Below are 19,899 nucleotides of genomic sequence, written 5' to 3'. Positions count from 1 at the left end.
ATTCACAACTTTTGGACAAAAACTGTGTTAAAAGCCTTCCAAATCTAAAACTAACAATACCTACTGATAGCATAAATGTAAAAATGTGTCATTATAATAATCTTTGTTTTGAAATCGAATTTTAATGTCAATGTTGGCCCTTGAGTCTCAGATTTCTGTCAACTTTGTTTTTACAAAAACATGATTAAATGAGGCATAAAAGGGTTAGCTATGCCCTAAGGACCCCTACTGGTTTTAAAAAATAAAAAAATCTAACATTTTGTAAATTCTGTAAGACGTCAACTCCAACATCAGATTTTCCATCATTTAAAAAAAAATCATCTCTAGGAGGCTGGCCTGTTACAAAGTGTAATAGCCAAGAGTTTGATCCTTTAAAATATTTATTTTCCCAGCATTACTGAGGAGTAAAAACCAAAACTCTCTCAGAAAACAGCTTTGTCTCACTTGTCTGAGAGTCCGTTTGCTGACAAATTGTTTCCAAGTGTAAAATAGCCCATTTAGTATGTACCTTGGTCAAACAATTGTTTTTAAAAAAGTGCTAAGGATCAATGTCAGCATTTATTTTTGTGTGTGTGTCTCCTATTAGCAGATATATTGTTAACAGAAACATACTGACACTATAATCATCCTCATAATTCCAGTATTAAGGTATACTATACCTGACCTATGTAAAGTAATCCCTTTGAACAACCTTCAAATGAATTACGTGTGGTATTCTATACATGCTCTTTCATCTCTGTGCAGATGTACAGATCTTCTTGCTGTATATGTTTGGAATGTAAAACAGAAACAAAGCGCACAGATGAAGGAATGAAGCACTCTGGGTAACATGAGGTCTGCAATATATCAAAAATATTACTACCTGGAAAAACTGGATGTTTCACTGAGCCAACACCTGCTGTAAAACAGTTGTTGCCTGTTTCCTCGTGTGCAGTGGCGTATAAAGAAGTGCAAACAGTAAGTATGAGGGCATATAAACAAACCCGGAATGATACGTTTACATGCACTCGCCAGGCTAATATCCTGCAGAAGCGCACGGTGGCAACAGCTTGGCACAAATCCTCCATACACACCCTTGTTGTTTTGTAAGCACAGGATGAAAGACTGTTGTCAAGAGGACCGGGGGGACTTTATCTCTGGGCCTTCCCTGCAAGTGTGCATGAGAGCTGAAGGTTGCCATGGCGCTACCTTTCGAACCCAGAAACAATGTGAAAGAAGAATTCAACTCTCACTTTCTCTTTTCCCTCCAATTTGTTGCCGGAGCCCTGAGATGAACCGTCACCTCCACAATGGCGTTGTTAATTGTGACCCAGTTTCGACCGGCTGAGAGGAGTGAATACTGAACATGCTCTTCATGCAAAGTTCAACAAACAAGAATGTCATTGTCAAATAGACCGGTAAATAGTTCACTGAGGTATCAGGGGCCGACAGCTACTTTGCATTTGCACCTCACCCATGTTTTGCATTGACGTTAATTTCTGCACACCATGTACATGCACTACATGTATGTAAACTGAGAGGACATCCTGTAAGGCTGGACATACACTGTATGATTTTAGAAATATTCTAGCTCAACTGTACAAGTAAATTGTCTGTTATGTGAAGCAAAAGCCCACAATTTATGTGTTCATACTAGTGCTGAACAATTCTGAAAAAATATCTAATTGCAATATGATTTAGAATATTGGAGGGAATGTTAATTTTTACATTATTATTCTCATTTTCATTGAAAAACATTAAAATGATTAAGTTGTGATTTTTTGTGTCTGTAGAATATGATGTGTAGGCCAGGACATCTATATTTAAAATGCTATTTTGACACATATTTTGCCTTTAACAAATACTGCGCTTCCTGAGATTTGAAAATTGCAATAGAGCATATTGCAATTTCAATCAAATTTCAATTAAACGTTCAGCCCTAGCTCACACTGTTCGTGTAAAATACAAAATAAAACAGCCCAGGGGCCACTGTGGACCATTCTGTTATTAGTTTACACAGACCTTAATCGGCAAATATGTGATCTGTGTTTGTCCCAACATAGAAACATGTTTTATTAACCACCCAGCCAAATTTGAATTAAAAACATGGATGCTCCGTCTAGCAGCTTTACTGAACGTGTACAGACATGCTTGAGCCACCAGAAGCGGAGGACTGTGACCTATAAACTCACTGAAGAATCAACGTTTCGACGTTTTTGACGTCCGACACTCACATTTTTGTGTTACACCCATTGTTTGAAATGGCAGAAGGTGCACTGAAAGCATCTTGAGGTGCGTCAAACTGCCTTGACGCTCACATTCCAACCTTGTTTTGATTTTGGATCGTCAGATGAGGACCAAAGCTTTTTTTTTTTCTGCAGCCCCAGTACGTATTTGGGGAGAGCTAAATGGAAGCGTGTGAGCGTGCGAGAGGGGAGCGTGTGTGCAAAGTGTCAGTGTGATGTAAAATGTGTCCATATTTTCTTTCCATACGATGCGTTGTGTCGCCATGGCAACTTCAGATGCTCTGTTTGCTTCAGCTGTGCAAGAGCCTGACAACGGCCGACCTAAATTTGTGGCCGAATGTCTGACGGCGAGGAGCAGTTGATTGGTCCTCACTGCCCCCCGTGCACTGCATGGCAAACAACACCAAACAAAGCTGAAATTCAGCTCCAAAATAGGATCAGAACCGGGCACATATGGTACAGTTTATGCCCAGCTTAAGGCTGGATGTGACCCTCAGCAGGGATTTTATTTTTATGGATCAAGTCTTTCTCTGGTATTATTTCCTCTTCTCCCCATGCTGAATAAAAACAGTGTTGAATTGCAAAAAGGGCAACAAACTCGATCAGCTCAGTATGCTTTTCCATACTAGGGCATATGATCTCTTAAATATCTTTAAATTTCATTGAACATGCACCTATGTCCAATATACGGTCATACCTTGGCATGCTGTCCACCTCATTTCTTCATAATGAGGAGAGACTTCACTGCCTCGAAATAACGAAACATCATAAATAACAAAATCTGAGGCCAGATGCCAAAAACAACTCAGACGCAGCTGTGGTGTGAAGGAGTAGGAGTCCAGTGCAGAGGAGGACAGTGGGAGTTGATTTAATAGACACAGAGGTCTGCAAGACAAGTCTAATCTGACTGAGGAGGAATAATGGCAGTAATTGCTCCTTCTTTGGAGCACACCGGTCTCTGCCCGGCTGGCTGGTCCTGCAAATCATGTGATGAAAGAGTCGGGCTGTGCAGTCAGATCTCATGGAGGAGTTGAAACCTACTGAACACCAGAACACCACTACAATTATATTAACCTGAAGGACTAATATCGTTTGCTCCTTAAAGGTTCAGCTCATACAAATTACAAAAAAAATACCCCGTAGCATGAGGCTGTGACAATAACTTTGGTGTTAATTTGACCAGGCTTTGAAATATTTGAGATTGTGAGATTTCCTGTATAAAAGTATAGGGATATTTCCTCTTTATCAGTTAGTTTTATCAGATTTATACAGTACTTACTTATTTTTAATTAGAATTAAATTACACTTCTTCATTGCTAGCTAACATCAGCTTGCTAGCTAACTTTCCTGTAGTAGTAGAAGAATGATTTGCCTTAGCTATAGTTAATATTAGCTTGCTAGCTAATGTTACCATAGTTACAGATGATCTGTTGCACAATAGCTTACTTAGCCTACTCAGGGAAAACAGGATGGATATCTAAAAACCTGGGCAAATGAAGCCAAAAGTGTGACTGGAATTGAACAATAAAACTTGAACTTTGGTGAACCAGCCATTTAAGAACATTTCCAGGATGTACATAACAGCAACAGCAGCAAAAAAATGTTGTAAAAGAGTTTCCTCATATCTGCTGAGTAGAGGGGAATCCCTGATATTTGACCTCTGTGATCCAGGAAGTAGTGGAGGACAAACTAGGATGTGAGTGTGCTTTAGAAGTGCCAGAAAGCATCAATTACAGACAAGGACCTCTGGCAAATATTCATATTTCATTACCTTCTCTCAGCTGACTGTCAGTGTTTTTCCACTGCTGAGGGTAATCCATGTTGGCCATCGCCTGTGTGATCTTCTCATCCAGCTGCCTGAGACCAGCTTCATCACCCGAGCTTTGTCCGAGCCGCACGTCCTCCTTACTGCGGTCTAAGTCCACATCAGCTGCCTGCGCCCACGTGGAAAACCTCTTCACGACTTCCAGGTAGCTCTGGGGGCCGAGCTGGTCCCTGTTTGCACTCAGGTACTCTGCAGCTTCCTGGGCAACGTCCCTGAGGTATTCAAGAGATGTTTCACCCTCGCATGGCTTGACTTGGTCCTCTGAGTAACAGTAGGATGTGACAGTGACAACTTCCACAAGAGTATGACCTGTGGGAGAACATTGTGACAAGAGGCGGTGAGACGACAGGCAAAAGAGACAAATCTGATGATTTATTAAGGTTGACATACCAGGAACTGTGAAGCAGAGGCTCAGCCCATCATCTCCTCTTTTTGCTGCAGTCACATGTGTAAGTCCAGAGCCTTGTACAACAACATAAAACTCTGCATCTTCAGGAGCGTTGGCTTGTAACCTTACATGGGCCTCCACCTGTCCCTGAGATGACAAAAAGAAAATAAATCAACTTAATTAATTGATTTCAACTTAATAACAGTGGAGCAAGCTCGGTGCCCTGTGGAACCTCTGCCAACTTTCTCCTTTCCTGAGGAGAAAAACACTAGCTAACTAGCTGACTAATGACTGATGTAGATTAGCTAGCTAGTTAGTTAGCCTTTGCTACAGTTAGTTATCACATGTATCTAGCTAGCTAACATTGGTGTAGCTCAGCTCACTACTTAGCTAGCATTTATCTAACATCACCATCCACCATCTTCACAAATTGGTTTTCTTTTCAATGTAGACGGGCCTCACACATAGCAAATCTGCAGCATGTACAGAAAACAAAAGCTTTAACTAGTTTTTATTCTATAATATCAATAATTAGCTAGCTAGCTAGTTACATCATTTTGTGACCAACTTTTTATTAGTTTTCATTCACTAACTAGTTACATCTGAATGCTTCCTGTAGCAAATGCTAAACGGCTAGGTAATCTACATCAATCACTGGCTAATTTGCCACCATTTTTTTAGCATCAGCTAATATGTATGTAAGTCTGCTCAACAGTTGGTTGGTTGGAGGGAAAAGTGGCATGATTTATGAAAGGTCAATTCAGTCATAAGCCCTTTTCAACCCGAGACAGTGTGTGATTTCAGTTGCTGGTGCTTACTGGTGTTCAGGAAGCAAATGAAGTGTGACTTGTGACACAACAGCGTGTCAGTTGACAAAAGTTCATGTCAAATGTATATCATCATGTGCTGAAATGAGAACCAGCTCTTGGGAAATAAAAGGGAAATGTCTTTTGTCACCCTGCTGACACAATCAAGTCAGATCACTGTCCTCATCGCTCTGGATGGACGAAGTGCAAATGGGGCAGCAGGGAGAAAAGAAGAAAGACACCAGCCCTTTTCTCACAATGGGAGTGAGCTGCACCCTACCGAGCGTCTACTCCATGATCCACCTCCGTAATGAGATTCATTATTTCTGTTACATCACTGACCTTGTTCTTTTATTGACCTTGTCTAAACTTTTGCCTGCAGTGCATCACCTCAAAGACACCCAGAGATCACATGAGTCTACCCTCGACCAAAGACATGGACAGCGAGAGAAGAAGAAAGTCTCTGCAGCATGAAACCACTGATGCAGGGACGTCAAATTCAACATGTTGAAGGAGTGAAAGTAGTGCCTCTTCATCACTGACAAAACAAAGTAAATGTTTTTTCCTTAATATCAATATAGATTACAAACATGGAAACCGCAAGATTTACTTCCCCGACCCACTCAATATTATTTTTCTACACGGACTGACCTTTACAAGAGGGTTAACTCAGAGTGCTTTTTTCACATACTTGGAGTTCCAGCTTGTGCAATATCCTTATCTTGTGTTTTCTTGTGCTCAGCTTATCTTGTGATTTATGGGGTCATCCCTAATTTATCCTTATTGTTAGTACTTTAGGTTAAGACATCCATCATGTTTAAATGTATTTTAGGGCCTGAATGTTAATCATTTATTCTCATATTTTGTGGCCTCTCAACACACTAATGAGTCAGAATCTTATTTATTGTAACATTTTGCAGGGAGAGCAGATAAATACAAGGAAGTGAAGTGTACACAGTTTATAATTACAGTTTAGACTGTGAGTGGATCAAACTTAATCTACTTTATTATCTTTAAATAAGACCAAGAGTATACGTTCCGAGTTGTTGTTCTGACTTGAGGGCACGTTCACATGAATTTCACCAATCAGGAGCAAATTTTTCGGTTTATTCCAACATCATGTGAATGCATGAAAAGTCCTGTACTTAACCCATTTATCCACCACAATCTGCTCCTGGTGAGGACTTTGTCACACTTCATGCTATGTCGCCTGACTTCCTAAAGCCTTTCTGTCAGAAAGCTTTCTCAGCTTTCTGCATATAATAGAAAGATTTCTTCCATATTGTCTCGAATACCAACTTTAACCATGATGTGCTAGATGCGCAGGTATTTAATAATAAACCAAATTGGGCAAATGAAATATGGTGACCTGATGACCAAACTTATTAGCCTGACCGATACTGAATCTACAATATTGACTGACTTATTGTCAGGCCGATTTATCAGCCTCAACTTATTACACTATGTTTGTGCCTAATTACATGACGATCCATCAAATAGTTGACGGATCATTTAACTGAAACCCACAAATGTCAATGTGTTGCTATGCAGCGCCAGGTGATCATTAAAGTTACTAGCACACATCATCTGGGGAGTAAATGTCTGTTAAAAAAAAAACAGAAAAAGAAAATTGTGAGTTAATGAATATTTTGAGATACTCAAAATGGCAATATGATCTCCTGCAATTTTCAAATCGCAGTATTTGCAATATTTGATTAAACCCATCATTATTATTATTATTGTGGTGCTGCAGAGAGGTGCTAGTCAGCACATCAGATGTTTGATCAGAAAATGTTGATCAGAGGATTTGGATCATTATCTTTCCGTCTAATACTACAAATCATATCGTAATTGCAATATCAGTGAAAATAACCGCAATTAGATACTTCTTTCAAAATTGTTCAAGCATAGATCCTAAATGTCTGAATATAATGAAAACAACTCTACACAACTTCATAACGACCATCTTGCCCCCTGCTAACCAATCAATTACAAGACTAGCATTAAGTCTACCATCCTGACCGAGCCTTCAAACTGATATCAGTCTCCCTCGTATTTGCTTTGCCCCGAGACTCCTGGACCTCTCAAGCGTTCCTATTTGAGTCCAGTCCACAGCGGTTCAAAGGTAGAAATAACTGACCTCTTGTGCTAGCAGACTGTTGGCTCGGACTGATAATAGAGGTCTGACTCAGGCCAACTGCAGTTTCTCAGCTTGTTGTGTGCACTAAGTGGTTAGCTGCAGTACCACTTAGTGCTCACTTACCACTGTTAATGTTATCGCTGATTGTTTTTCCACCTAGCAAAAAGATAAGATGTCAGCTGGTGGTTTGAGCAGCCTTCCTGTTTTCTTACAAGGCTAGCTAAACACAGGGAATATAATAGATACGTGCCATTCTGAAAGAAGGGAGAATTTCATTAATTTAATTGAAACATGACAGACTATCTCTATGTTTTCAAAGCAAACATGAAATTTTATTCTTATCTTCTTATCTTTATCTTTCTGCTAAGGTTTGGACAAAGTTTAAATCCATTTTCACAAGAATTCCTCCTTTTTATAGTTACTTATAAAGTCATATTCTTCACATCGAGGAGCTTTCTCTATCCTCTATCTTTTTCTTTTTCTTCAAAATGCGCAGCGAAACATGTGAACATTTATTTTTAATATCCTCTGATTCTGTTTTCACTCCTCCAAGGAGGCTGCAGTTCCCATTTAATTGCCCCACCCTCAGGTAATATTGTTTTACACAGGTACAATTTGATCAGACAGGATACGCTTGATCCTAACTGTATCTCCTGTGCCCTGGGGAAGAAGAACGGGGATGGCTGGCTGATGATAAGACGTCAGACCGGTGTGATCTATGGCCTTTCCTCCCGGGCTTTATCATGACACAACCTGATCCAGTAACAATGAAATATTCAACACTTTGTGGTTTTTACTTCATGCCCCCCATATGGACAGTTCTCAGGCTCAGGTCAAGCAGAATATGTTAATTAATTGTTACTTTAAATCCTTTGTGTCCTTAGGGCTGGGTATCTTTCAAAAATGTTTGATATCAGTACAGATACTGACACCTTGATTCTGATAAAATTGGTATTTTAAAAAAAAGTTTATCAAATTTTTGAGACAAAGAAAAGTACATTACACATTGTGACACAATTACTCACTTCAATGGAGGAAGCTGTTCAAAGACCTGGGAGCAGCTGGAGAAGCTGTTTCTACTGTCCACATTTTAGTCAACCTGGATAACTGGACTAAAATGAATAAACTGAAGGATTATTTCTACAGCGTTAAACGATATACAAATATAAATAACAGTAAAATGGAACATTAATAACAGAAATGTATCTAATCCAAAGAAGAGGAAGAAAAAGAAGGGAACGGTGTGTGGTTGACGTTCGTGGTGCTGGGAAATAGTGGCAGAGTGAGACCTCTTCAGGTGTTTCTCTGCTGTCGTTCTGTAAGCAACAGCACGTTGGCCGTCAGAGACGCTATCCTCAGATCCTGATTATTTATCGCTGCCGTGGTGAAGACTTCCATCAGAGTGGGTGTCATCTTTGTGCTTCATGAATTAATGTTATCCCATCACAAAAGTGACGCTCAAATTGATGAAATCACAATTTAACTGAGGAAACTGTCAACCACTGCGAAATGATTCATCTCACTATCAGGACTGATCCATCCAACAACATGTTGAAATGACTTTGGTGTGATTTTTCTGCAGGAATTTTGACCAAATAAAGATTTGTCACGGCATTCATTCATTTAAAAGTTTTACCTTTAACAAATATTGCACCACATTCGGTTTGAAAATTGCTGAAGGCCATATTGCGATTTCTATTTAGTCCAATGACATTTGGAAAGTCTGGAAAAGCCACATGGTTAAATAATCTTATCCTAATCCAAGTTAGCGGAAGGCTAAACCAGAAGTCAGCCACTCGACCACTGAAAGTTTCTTGTGCGCTTGCTCCATAGGCCCCATGATGTGAGGCATACGCAGAAGATAGAGCAAATTTTATACCCAGAAGTCGGCTTCACGCGACGCTGAGCAGCTTTCAAGTGAATGAATGTCCGGTCCACGGATCAGGCCCCTAATTATGCATACATTTCACTGACCACATAGGAGCCCGGATGCTCCCTCAGATTATATTCCTAGAGCCGAACTGGTGACTAAGCGCAATCAGGCTTTTGCGGTCAGGGTGCTTAAACTCTGAAATCACCTGCTAACACTTGGTTTGCTGAATCTGTCACTGCTTTCTTTCTCAAAAAGCCTTCATTTCTGTGTGAACTTTTATTTTATTCATTTATATGTTACAACAATGATTTTATTGTATTCTATCATTTTTCTTCTCCTTTTCTTTGTGAAGTACTTTGTAGCATTGTTAAGAATATTCCCATAACATCTATTATTATTATATTAGGAGCTTGATACAAGTCTAAAAGGCAGTCATGCTATGTAGAGTATCTTAATATAACATACTGTGAGGTCATAATATCTGTTTTCATTAGAACATCACATCCAAGGATATACTAGAGTGCCATGATTTTCTAATCTCCCCGTGTTGTTATCCATTCAGAGGGGAAAAACAACATCAGACCTGCCGCCTGTGGTCTCCAGGAAACCAGCAGTCATCAGCTTTAGAGCTCTCTGCGATGATCTCCTGAGTGCAACACGTAGGTGACGTCAGGGGAGCAAGATCACTGCCACTTCAACAACAACAAAAACAGCTCCAATAACAGTCGCTTCCCTCAGTGAGAAGACAGCCTGACGTCAGCGGAGAACAGGGTATTTTTTACTTTTGTTTTAAATATTAACAAGTCAGGAAACTGACACAAATGATATATCGCCTCATCAACAGAATTTACTGAAAAATGAAGTGTGTTGAAATCCTCATAACATTACAAAAAAATATTTCTGTTACAGTCACCATAAATCACTGTAACCGAATGGTTTAGCTTTGATCAAAAACTAACAGAGAGCTGTGAAAAGGCACATGCTTGGATCATTCTACCGCCTTCCACATGCTCAGTCAAGTTCATAAACATTCAAATGAGCTAATGCATCAAGCAAAGCCTTTTTCAAACATGTAAGAATGTTTCAAAGCAAAAATATTTCAAAGCGCCACACGTAGGGGACGTATGTCGGAGCTAAAAGGAACTCAGTGGACCAGAATGACATTGGAGTCTTGAGGGTGACAGCGAGAGCAGTGCTGTAGGCTTTTTCTCATACTCAGCTGAGACACATACCTCTGATTTAATCTGCTGTGCAAATGAGATACTAATAGTCTACATGTCAGAAAAGGCTGTCAGTAAAACTGGAGTGGTGCCACCAACATTTCATTTCAAAGGCTGCCAAGTATAGACTCACTGTTACATAATAAGACCAAGAAGTTCTTGAGTTTTTGTCCAAAATGTTTACAGAAATTAATCATTATTAGAGGGATAGTTTGGATTATTTGAAGCGAGGTTATATGAGGTAAAGCTCAGTGTATTAACTACAGTAGATGTAGTTAATCAGCACCTTGAATTGCCTTGTGTATGAATGGTGCTATATAAATAAAATTGCCTTGCCTTAATACATCTCCACCATAGATGCTAAGAAATGTACTGCTGTGGACAGGGTCAGCAGCAAAATGCATTTTAGCCAGTTAAAAAAAAAAAAATCTAATCAGTTTAAGTGCACACTATATTTAGAGTATTTTCAATGTTAGAGAATTTTCTGATGGAAAACTGCTGTTATACAAGCCAGATATTGCTCTCTCCAAACCCACCAAACTCCATAGGCAAAATCAGTAATTTTACTTTACATGCCAGTTGAGCTACTGGTCTACCGCTGCTTCAACCCGTTAGTTTGTTTGCGGTATTGCGTTACTTTGGTGAATCTGTACTATCCTTTTAAAACACAACATCAAAAATGACACAAACAAACTAAAAGATGGAGGCAGCGGTAGACCAGCAACTCAAGTGTTCTCCATGATAAAATTACTGATTTTACCTAAGGGGTTTGGTTGGTTTGGAGAATGTGATATTTGCCTTGTATAACGGCAGTTTCCTGTTAAAAAAAGACTGTCTGACCGCAAAGTAAAGCCATGAAAATATTCTAAATATAGTGTACACTTAAACTGATACTGATGCTTTTTAGATTGACCTTTTTTAAATGGCTAAAGTAACTTTTTTTTGCTGACCCTCTCCACATCAGTTCATTGCTAAGCTTCCATGCTAGTGCTCCTCTGTGCCTCTCCTAGCTGGCATCTACTGTGGGTAATACACTGGCAATGTATAAATATGCCATACAACCCCACATCAAATAATCTGAACTATCCCTTTAACATTAAAATTGCTCTTTTAAGTCTCCAATACCTACCGTAATAAGAACAAATTACTATTTGCTCAAGTAAAAGACGTTTTCTTTCTTTCTTTTATGATTGACTGGCTTATCAAATGTCAATAAACGACCAGCTGGGTGAGGTTTTTCTGTAGGTTTGACATGTGAAAAGCCTGGCAAACACAATCACCACAGTACTTAAAGGGGAAACAAATCATAAACCATAACACAGAGATACCCAATAGCTCAAAGAGCAAGCTGTGATAACTGTTATTATCACACCATACAAGGAAATGAACAAACAAGGATATAGCTAATCTGTCTCCATTTGTGCAAATGATGTTGTGCAGCGTTGAGCTAATAGCTGCCATAAGGAAACAAGATTAAAGGTCCACAGCTGTGCTCTCTGAGACTGTATTTAGGCACAGTGGTGGTTTAAGTGAATGCAAACATCATGCTAATATGCTCCCAAAATGTTAATGTTTTGAAGGTGTAATATTCACCATGATCATCATCTTAGTGTGTTAGCGTTAGAACTGGGTAATCTGATTCTGATTCGTTGAATGTCCTTTATTCTTGACAACAGCGTTGTAAAAGCTGAGCATATACCGTCCTTGTGAAGTGTTTTGTAGCGTTGCATTTTCTAATTGAGATTCGCACAATTTGTGCTTTTCACCAACTTGGCAACGGCTGATTGAAGACAAATGCATTAGGAGACGGGAAGACATGCATGCATGCATTCAACTCTCGTGTCTGGAGGTGCAGATGGATAGTCCGGTCAATATATGGAAGGTGTTTGTGGAACATGGTTTAATATGAAACTAGTCCTCGTGAGTGAAATTTGTGTAGGAATCAATAATTCCTTTGGAATTGGTTCTGGATGCCAAACCCTTGTCAGCATGCTAATGTTTGCTAATTAGCACTAAACAGCTCTACATTACAGTACACCTGGGTAGGTGCAGGTATTTGGTCATAAACCAAAGTATATTTGCCCTAAGGACAAAATGTCATATACGTATATCCATCAATAGTTGTTGAGGTTTTCAATCATTACTGAAAACTTGTGGTGGCACTAAAGGAAAAGTCAGGAGATCGCAAGAATCAGTAGGATTCATCCTCTGAGGACTATGAATGTCTGTACAAAATGACAGAACAGATGCTACAGTATGTTTTAGATACCTTAATTTACAATGACAACATTGAAAATCATACCTTAGGGATTTCTAAATACCCTAATATACCTTAATACCTTTATACCACCCAAGCATAGTTAGCATGTTGTGAGACATCCACTGGCAGACATCAGAGGCTGTGTTCCTGACTTGTCGTGTGTGTAGCTCTGCATTAAAATGCATTGCACAATGAGATAATATGAGATCAACCCTTCAAAATAAATTTCTGGTGATGATGATAATGAGCTCAACCCCACAGTGGGAATCTCATGATTGAGGTATTGTGGTTATGCGCTTATTGTCACAGCCCTGGCGAGAAGGCTGGTGAATCAGAGAAATAAAACATTATTTTATGATTGCTTCACAGCGGTTATGTTCTAAGCACAAATAAACACCCCCGCACACACCCGACACTGCTGCACAAACCCTGCGCTACTCACTGCAATGTCTGATTTGTTCTGAATAAAGCTTTACTAATCCATGCACACCTGGACGAACAACATCACTTTGACATGAAGTCCTGCACTGGAGCTCAATAAAACCTCCTCAAACACAGGAACTCCCACACTTTCTGCCTGCAATACCTCAATGCAACCATTTATCCACTGATCTGGCCTAACAGTACCTGCTATGGGTCTGGCACTGTGTTGTATGTGTGGAGGTGCACCATAACACTTTACCAACGGTGTTACAATAACAGCCTTTATATGACAGCGGTGTGCTGGGGCTCGCCCACACAAAGCCCGGCATTGAAATCTGGATCTCATTCAGCAGTGAGAGTTGCTCCTGTTGAGCTGTGACCTTAGAGGGTGGAGACGCCACTTCCTCTTAATGGAGAGGTGTGTATGTGTGAGTGGTGGAGCCCGTAATGATTCACATGCCTCAGTTTTCAGACCGGTCCTCAATCAGCCCCTATGAGCGAGTGGAGGCGAAGGTTTTGGAGCCCCGCACCCTAACCCCCCCTCCTGAAACTGGTGACACAGCAAAACAGGCAGACACTCTGCTTACCAGAAATCTGGCAACGCTTCAGTGACTGGCCCACCCAGGCTTCCACACACACGGGACAGAATGGGGAGAGAGAGAGATGGTGGATATGGAGGATTGAAAGAAAAAGGAAGACAGATGGAAGAAATGAAAGCTCTACTATGTCAAAATAAAACAATAACTCAAACACACCTGCACTCTAACATGCTCTAAAAAGAGTGTATTTATTCAGTTGACCCTTTTTTCTCTGTGCTCTAATAACAGTTCAGCAAGCTTGGTAACTGGGAATATTATTGGACAGCTTTCTCCTTCCCTGCTATCTGTACTTAGATAGGCTATGCTCTGGACTTTATATTGAAAAGAAAACCAAATTTTAAAAATGGCTAAAAGATATTGCTGGGGGACCTGCAAAAGCAACATATATGTCAAGTTTCAAGTTAGCTAATGTGAGCAAAATGCTAGTGAACTAGCTAGCTAATCTAGGCCTACATCAATTGTAAATGCAGTCACCAGAGGCAAGAAGCTAAAGTTAAGGAACCACACTGCAAGCAACAGCTAGCAGGAAACACACCATTAAATAAATTACAGATTTGTCTGAATTTTAACATTGTTGGAAAAGATTTGGAATAATGTAAGTACACAACTCAACAAAATATACAACATATGACTTGTAAAAGCCTGTAAAAGCTAACCCTAACCCATATGTAAAGCCCCTTCTTAAATTAAAGCCTAACACTAGCTAACTGGCTAGCTAACAATCAGCTAGCTGGTTAGATAGCATTTTAAAGGTGGTTAAAAGATGTTGCTGGTAGTCACATATTAAGCTAGCTAATGTGAGCAAACTGCTAGTTAACTGACTAGCTAACAATCAGCTAGCTAGTTTTACCATCTTCAAAATTTGTATTATGCTAGCACCTAGCTTAGTACAGGAAACAGGACAGGAGAAAGCTGGTTGAGGTTCCAAAAGGGCCAGACTTTGAGGGGTTAGTTTCTACACCGGTGTACTAGTTACAGTACTCAGACACAAATGGGTATATTCTCTTATTCTGGCTCCCACGTTGGCTGCAGAAGCCATGCTTTTTTCAGAGGGCCTTGTCATTTGGTGAGCAGACTGTGTAAGGCCCTGCTTCCCCAGGGACTGAAACGCTCCTGGCTTGGGTTTCACCTGCGACACAAGGCTTGCCAGTCAAAGACTGCACAGAGGAAGAGTCAGGACTGAGACAGAGCAAAGAGGGATGACTAGAGGGAAAGACTAGAGTGCTCTAATTCTCAGGTCTAAAAGTGGGAGACCATTCTCAGGGTTCATGTGTTCAGCTATCCACACCCAAAAAAAATACACCAAAAAGACCCCTGCTATGAGATCACCAACACATCAGACACTGGACAGACTGGAAGAAAACATAAAGGCACTTACATATAGAGGCACCGCTCTTCTGTTGACCTCCATTTTCTCTCCATCCACCAGGTTCCTACGGAGGAAATAGTCATGTTACTACAGTGTCAGGATAATAACAACCAAAACTTTAAACCTTTTTGTTCAAAGTTGTCTCTTGTTGTTTAGTCTTCTGTAACCACCTGTAGTTGACCCTTCCTAAGTCCTGCCCCTTTTGTGCTAAATTCATCAAGGAACAAGGAACCAAATTTTGAAGATTATTAAAAGATGTTGCTGGGTGACCAGTAAAGGCAGCATGCACTCACATCTTAAGTTAGCAAATGTTAGCAAAATGTTAGCTAAGTAGCTAGCTAGCAATATAGTGCTGCAGGAATGAGTCCAGAAACCTGGAAATGTGTTAGCATATTAGCACTTCTGGTTCCCTTGTCTCGAAGTCAGTGGGTTGTTTGAATGGGATTTTGGTTAGGTGTCTCAAAGTCTGTGGTTAGAAAAAGCTTAAGAGAGCTTAACATTTTGTTCTAGGACCTAAAATACTTCAGTAAATGACCTTGAAGTGTCTTTAAAAAGGCGGTTATTAAAAAGTAGTTAAATGAGACCACAGAAGTTGTCAGGAACATTAAACATTATTTCACTGAACACTAGTCACTTGGATGGTTGCGGTGTAAACTTTACTTTTTACTTCTGGCAATTGCATTTATGCTTCTAAAATCTTGAAACTGGTGTTTATTTGTCAAAATGATCTTGCTGAACAAAATGTGTAAGTGTCATTTTTTTTGCCACAGAGTTCATTTTCTGCACGAATACAAATTTCAGTGGAAAAATCCCAGGGAACCAAATTGATGCTAACTTCCAGTTTGGCCTACAAAGGTAAATCATCCCTGTAATACGCAATTAACGTAGATTAGCTAGGTAGTTAGCTATCATTTTGCTTACATTACCTATCAGATGTAACTGGTTATCTAACAATTGATGTAGATTAGCTAGCTAGTTAGCCAGTGTTTTCCTCACATTTGCTAGCATAAGATGTGTCTTTAAATATGTCTCTTGTACAGGTCTCCCAGCAACACCTTTTAACCATCTTCAAATTTTCGTTTTCTCTTTAACATAGACAAACCTACACTGCATATCTAATTGCAGGAAACAGGAAAGGAGAACGCTGGCCGAGGTTCCACCGGGTACCAAGTTAGCTCAACTGTTACTGGTGCACGGAGAGAAAAGGGGCGAGACTTAGGAAAGGTCGTTTGATGTAAATTAGGTAGCTAGTTAGGCAGCAATTTGTCATAATTAGCTATCAGATGTAACTAGCTAGCTAATGATTAATGTAGGCCTAGATTAGTTTTTTAGATAGTCTGTTGCTCACATTAACTAACTTAAGATCTGACATTACATGTGGCTTTTACAGGTTCCCCAGCAAAATCTTTAAACCATCTTAAGACTTTGGTTGTCTTTTCAACATAGACGACCCTAGCACATAGCATATCTAAGTACAGGAAACTGGGTACCATGTTTGCTCACCTGTCATTAGAGCACAGGCCAAAAAGGAGAAGGACTTAGGACAAGTCAATTAGAAAACAATGGAGTCTCAAAGTTTTACCACAGTTTTACCTCATGCAATGCAACTCTACAACAGTTTGGTCTAAAACAGTGAAAGTCTGTTGCCACATCCAGGAAACTGAGTTGCTGAAGTGATCATCATTCATGGTTTTAAACAATAAATGCAACAACAAATGTGGTCACTTCCTTGTGAAAAACAAGATGTAAACACCCTTATATATGATGCTCTTCTTACAGCCTTTAGGCGACTGAGATAACCACCTGTATGGATGACGCTACAATAACTACAGCACATGTCCGGCTCTTCAGGCAGGATGCAGCAGTGGAGGTCAGGGTAACTGTATCATCACACACACCTGATCCGCTGTGACTTCACTCTCAGCTGTGAATAGTGCATGACTTCAAAGCTGCACAGTGGTGTCAGCTCGGCTGCAGGCTGCAGTTTGTCCAGACGTTCATTTGCATGAGCTGGTGCCACGCAGCCAAGCTATAAAAGTTTTAATTCTGTGGCTCAGAGGGAGACACACATGGAAATAATTGTCCTTCCTCTTTCAGGTCACAATTAGGAATGCAAATAATAATTGCTTCACTGTGGATTAATCTGATGATAGATTCATTAATCATGTGGTGCCCATTACACATTTTTCAAAGTCCGGAGTGATAGTCTTGAAAACAAACAATAGTGTTGTTTTATCTGACCAACAGCCCACAAACTAATATATATTGCATTTTAGAGATGCACCAATTTATTGGCCAAACATCCGTATTGGACGATCTTCCATTTGTTGACAACAATCTGCCTTTCTGCAAATAAGATGACATTCACCAACAGCAGTAGCAGATGTTTATCTGTTGTGCTGCATCAACTTTGCACTCACTAGATGCTGTGTTGGTTATCAGATGTCGTATTCAGACAACAGCGGCTCGCATGCCCAGCTGCTGTTTCAGAGAAGGAGCCACTGGTTGGACACCCCTCTGACGTAAGAGGGCAACAGATACTGTGGTTTTTATAATGGAGGTTTCTTTGTTTCCCTGCCACAAAAAGGGAAATAAATAACAAAAATGCAAATACAAATTAAACATCCTAAAAAAAAAAAACACTGGCATTGGCTACTGGCCAAACTGTTATTTTAAACTTTCTCTCAGTATCAGCCTAGAATTTCACAACTGATGCATTCCTATTACATTTGTACTTGTATTAAACAGAGAAATCAGACAGTGTGTGGTATTTATTTCTGATTGATAAATTAGTTAAATGATTTATCAGTTATCAAAATTATCAACAATTAGTTTTGATGTGCTACAACACTGTTTCTTAGTGTGATGATGATATGACTTGCAATAAGTGTGCATTGTAATATTTAAACATTTAAATACTTAAGTGTACTGTACTAGATTGGTGACATAAATACCCACCCAATTAAATAAAACATTTTAAACAATTAAAGTTTAATTTCTCATAGTGTGAATGGATGTCCCATGTAGGGCTGCAACAAATCAATATTTTCATAGTTGATTAATCAGTGGATTATTTTCTCCATTAATCGAATAGTTGTTTGCCCATAAAAGGCCAGAAAATGGGGAAAAATGTTGATCACTGTTCTCCAAAGTCCGAGATGATGTCCTTAACTGTCTTGTTTTGTCCACAACCCAAAGGTGTTCAAGTTTAGAGTCAGAGAGGAGAAAGGAAACGAGAAAATATTGACATTTAAGAAGCTAAAATCAGAGAATTTTGACATTTTGCTTGAAAAAGTTACTCAAACTGTAACTCGATTGTCAAAATAGTTGGCGATAAATTTAATAATCAGTTAACCAATACTACAGCTCTAGTCCCATGTATCGATGGCTCCATCTGATAGGTCAAATATTCACAAGCTGAGAGTGAAAGCATGGTGCGTGGAAATAAAATATTTTTACTTAATCACCACATCTCTTGTGATATATTTATTGTGCGTGTTCATATCGCCATAACAATAAAAGAATGATTTATTCGCCTGCACTAGCAGGAGGCTCCAACTCATGAATCTGGGTTAAACCAAGATTAGTTTATGCTATTTTATGAAAATAAAACGATAAAGTGACACCAACCCCAAGAACAGCATCCATTGTCATTAAAGCAGGGCCCGGTCACATTATACTGTAAGACACTCAGTGATGTCCTTTGGGTTTATCTAACAATAATATCACTGTCATGTTTGCGTGCTGTAATTTTGTGTCCAAAGGACATCTTATCAATAGAAGAGTCGGTGCCACAGGCCTGGGCGTCCATCTCTGTTTTTAATGCTACACATATCAATGGGGTTACATTATTGTAAATGAAACTAGAGAAGGTTCACATGTCATGATGTAGAGTAAACATTGTCCTGGGTCGGCAGGTTGCGCCCAATTACATCAACAAACATGAATATTCTGGTATGTTTTCTGTTTATTCAAGGTTTAAAGACATAATCTGAATTCACACTTTGACAGATCGAGATCCGTCTTGATTTGAGCTTCTTAAGTTCAAAGGTTAAAAACAACTATGAGCAAAGATAACCACAATGACCTAAATAAGACACCGTACTGCGTGTCAGTCATTGTCCTCGGCGTGACTTCAGCCTCTGACATGTTCAATGTGAACAAGAAACCTGACCTGGCTGGTGGCCACACACTCCTGAACAGAGCGTGAGAAAAGAGATTACACATAACAAGAGAATGCACACTGTCAAAAAGCATTTAGGAAGCACATTCTGACATCTATATACTGTATGTGACGCAAAGATTTTCAGGTTGATCCTGTTGTCCTGGACATTTTTTCAGGTGATGCATGATTGAATAATTTAATTCCTCTCACATGATAAACTGAGTGAAAAGGTGTCCTCTGCTGCTTTCAGACCTTTGGTTATTAAACTCTAAATGTGCGACACATTATCATTTAGTACATGGAGATAAATTTAGTACAATGGGTTCTCACCATTTCTGAAACTAACACAGAGACCACAATAAGCATGATTCTCACTCAGCAGTGTAAACAGTAAACTACAGGCCCCTTGGAGTTGATACATGTATGTAAGTTATTTTTGGATTCACAGTTTTTCACTTCTGACATCTACAGTTTAGATGATTGTGAATTTAAATCTACATCAATCTTATCTCTAGGATATTGTTTAAAAATGAACATGAATACACTACGCTACTATAGGTGTTGCTAGCTAGATCATATACAGCTAGCATATGAGATTTTATCATG

At 39.5% G+C, this 19,899-nt stretch overlaps 1 protein-coding gene across 4 annotated transcripts in view; it reads right to left on the bottom strand.

Annotated features, from left to right (window-relative positions):
* arhgef28a (Rho guanine nucleotide exchange factor (GEF) 28a) overlaps positions 1 to 19,899 on the bottom strand; it is a 68,143-nt gene that overhangs the window by 46,653 nt on the left and 1,591 nt on the right. For all 4 annotated transcript variants that reach the window (XM_084745595.1, XM_084745592.1, XM_084745593.1 and 1 more), the window contains exons 2-4: positions 15,138 to 15,192; positions 4,441 to 4,585; positions 3,997 to 4,359 (exon numbers count right to left, since the gene is read on the bottom strand). In XM_084745595.1, the coding sequence (XP_084601721.1) occupies positions 3,997 to 4,359; positions 4,441 to 4,585; positions 15,138 to 15,170 (541 nt within the window). In that variant the 5' untranslated portion in view covers positions 15,171 to 15,192. The remainder of the gene's footprint in view (positions 1 to 3,996; positions 4,360 to 4,440; positions 4,586 to 15,137; positions 15,193 to 19,899) is intronic.

This window comes from Lutjanus erythropterus, chromosome 20 (genome assembly GCF_056507025.1).
Source record: "Lutjanus erythropterus isolate fLutEry1 chromosome 20, fLutEry1.hap2, whole genome shotgun sequence".
Taxonomy (NCBI): Eukaryota; Metazoa; Chordata; class Actinopteri; order Lutjaniformes; family Lutjanidae; genus Lutjanus; species Lutjanus erythropterus.
This window is presented reverse-complemented; position numbering and strand designations above follow the sequence as displayed.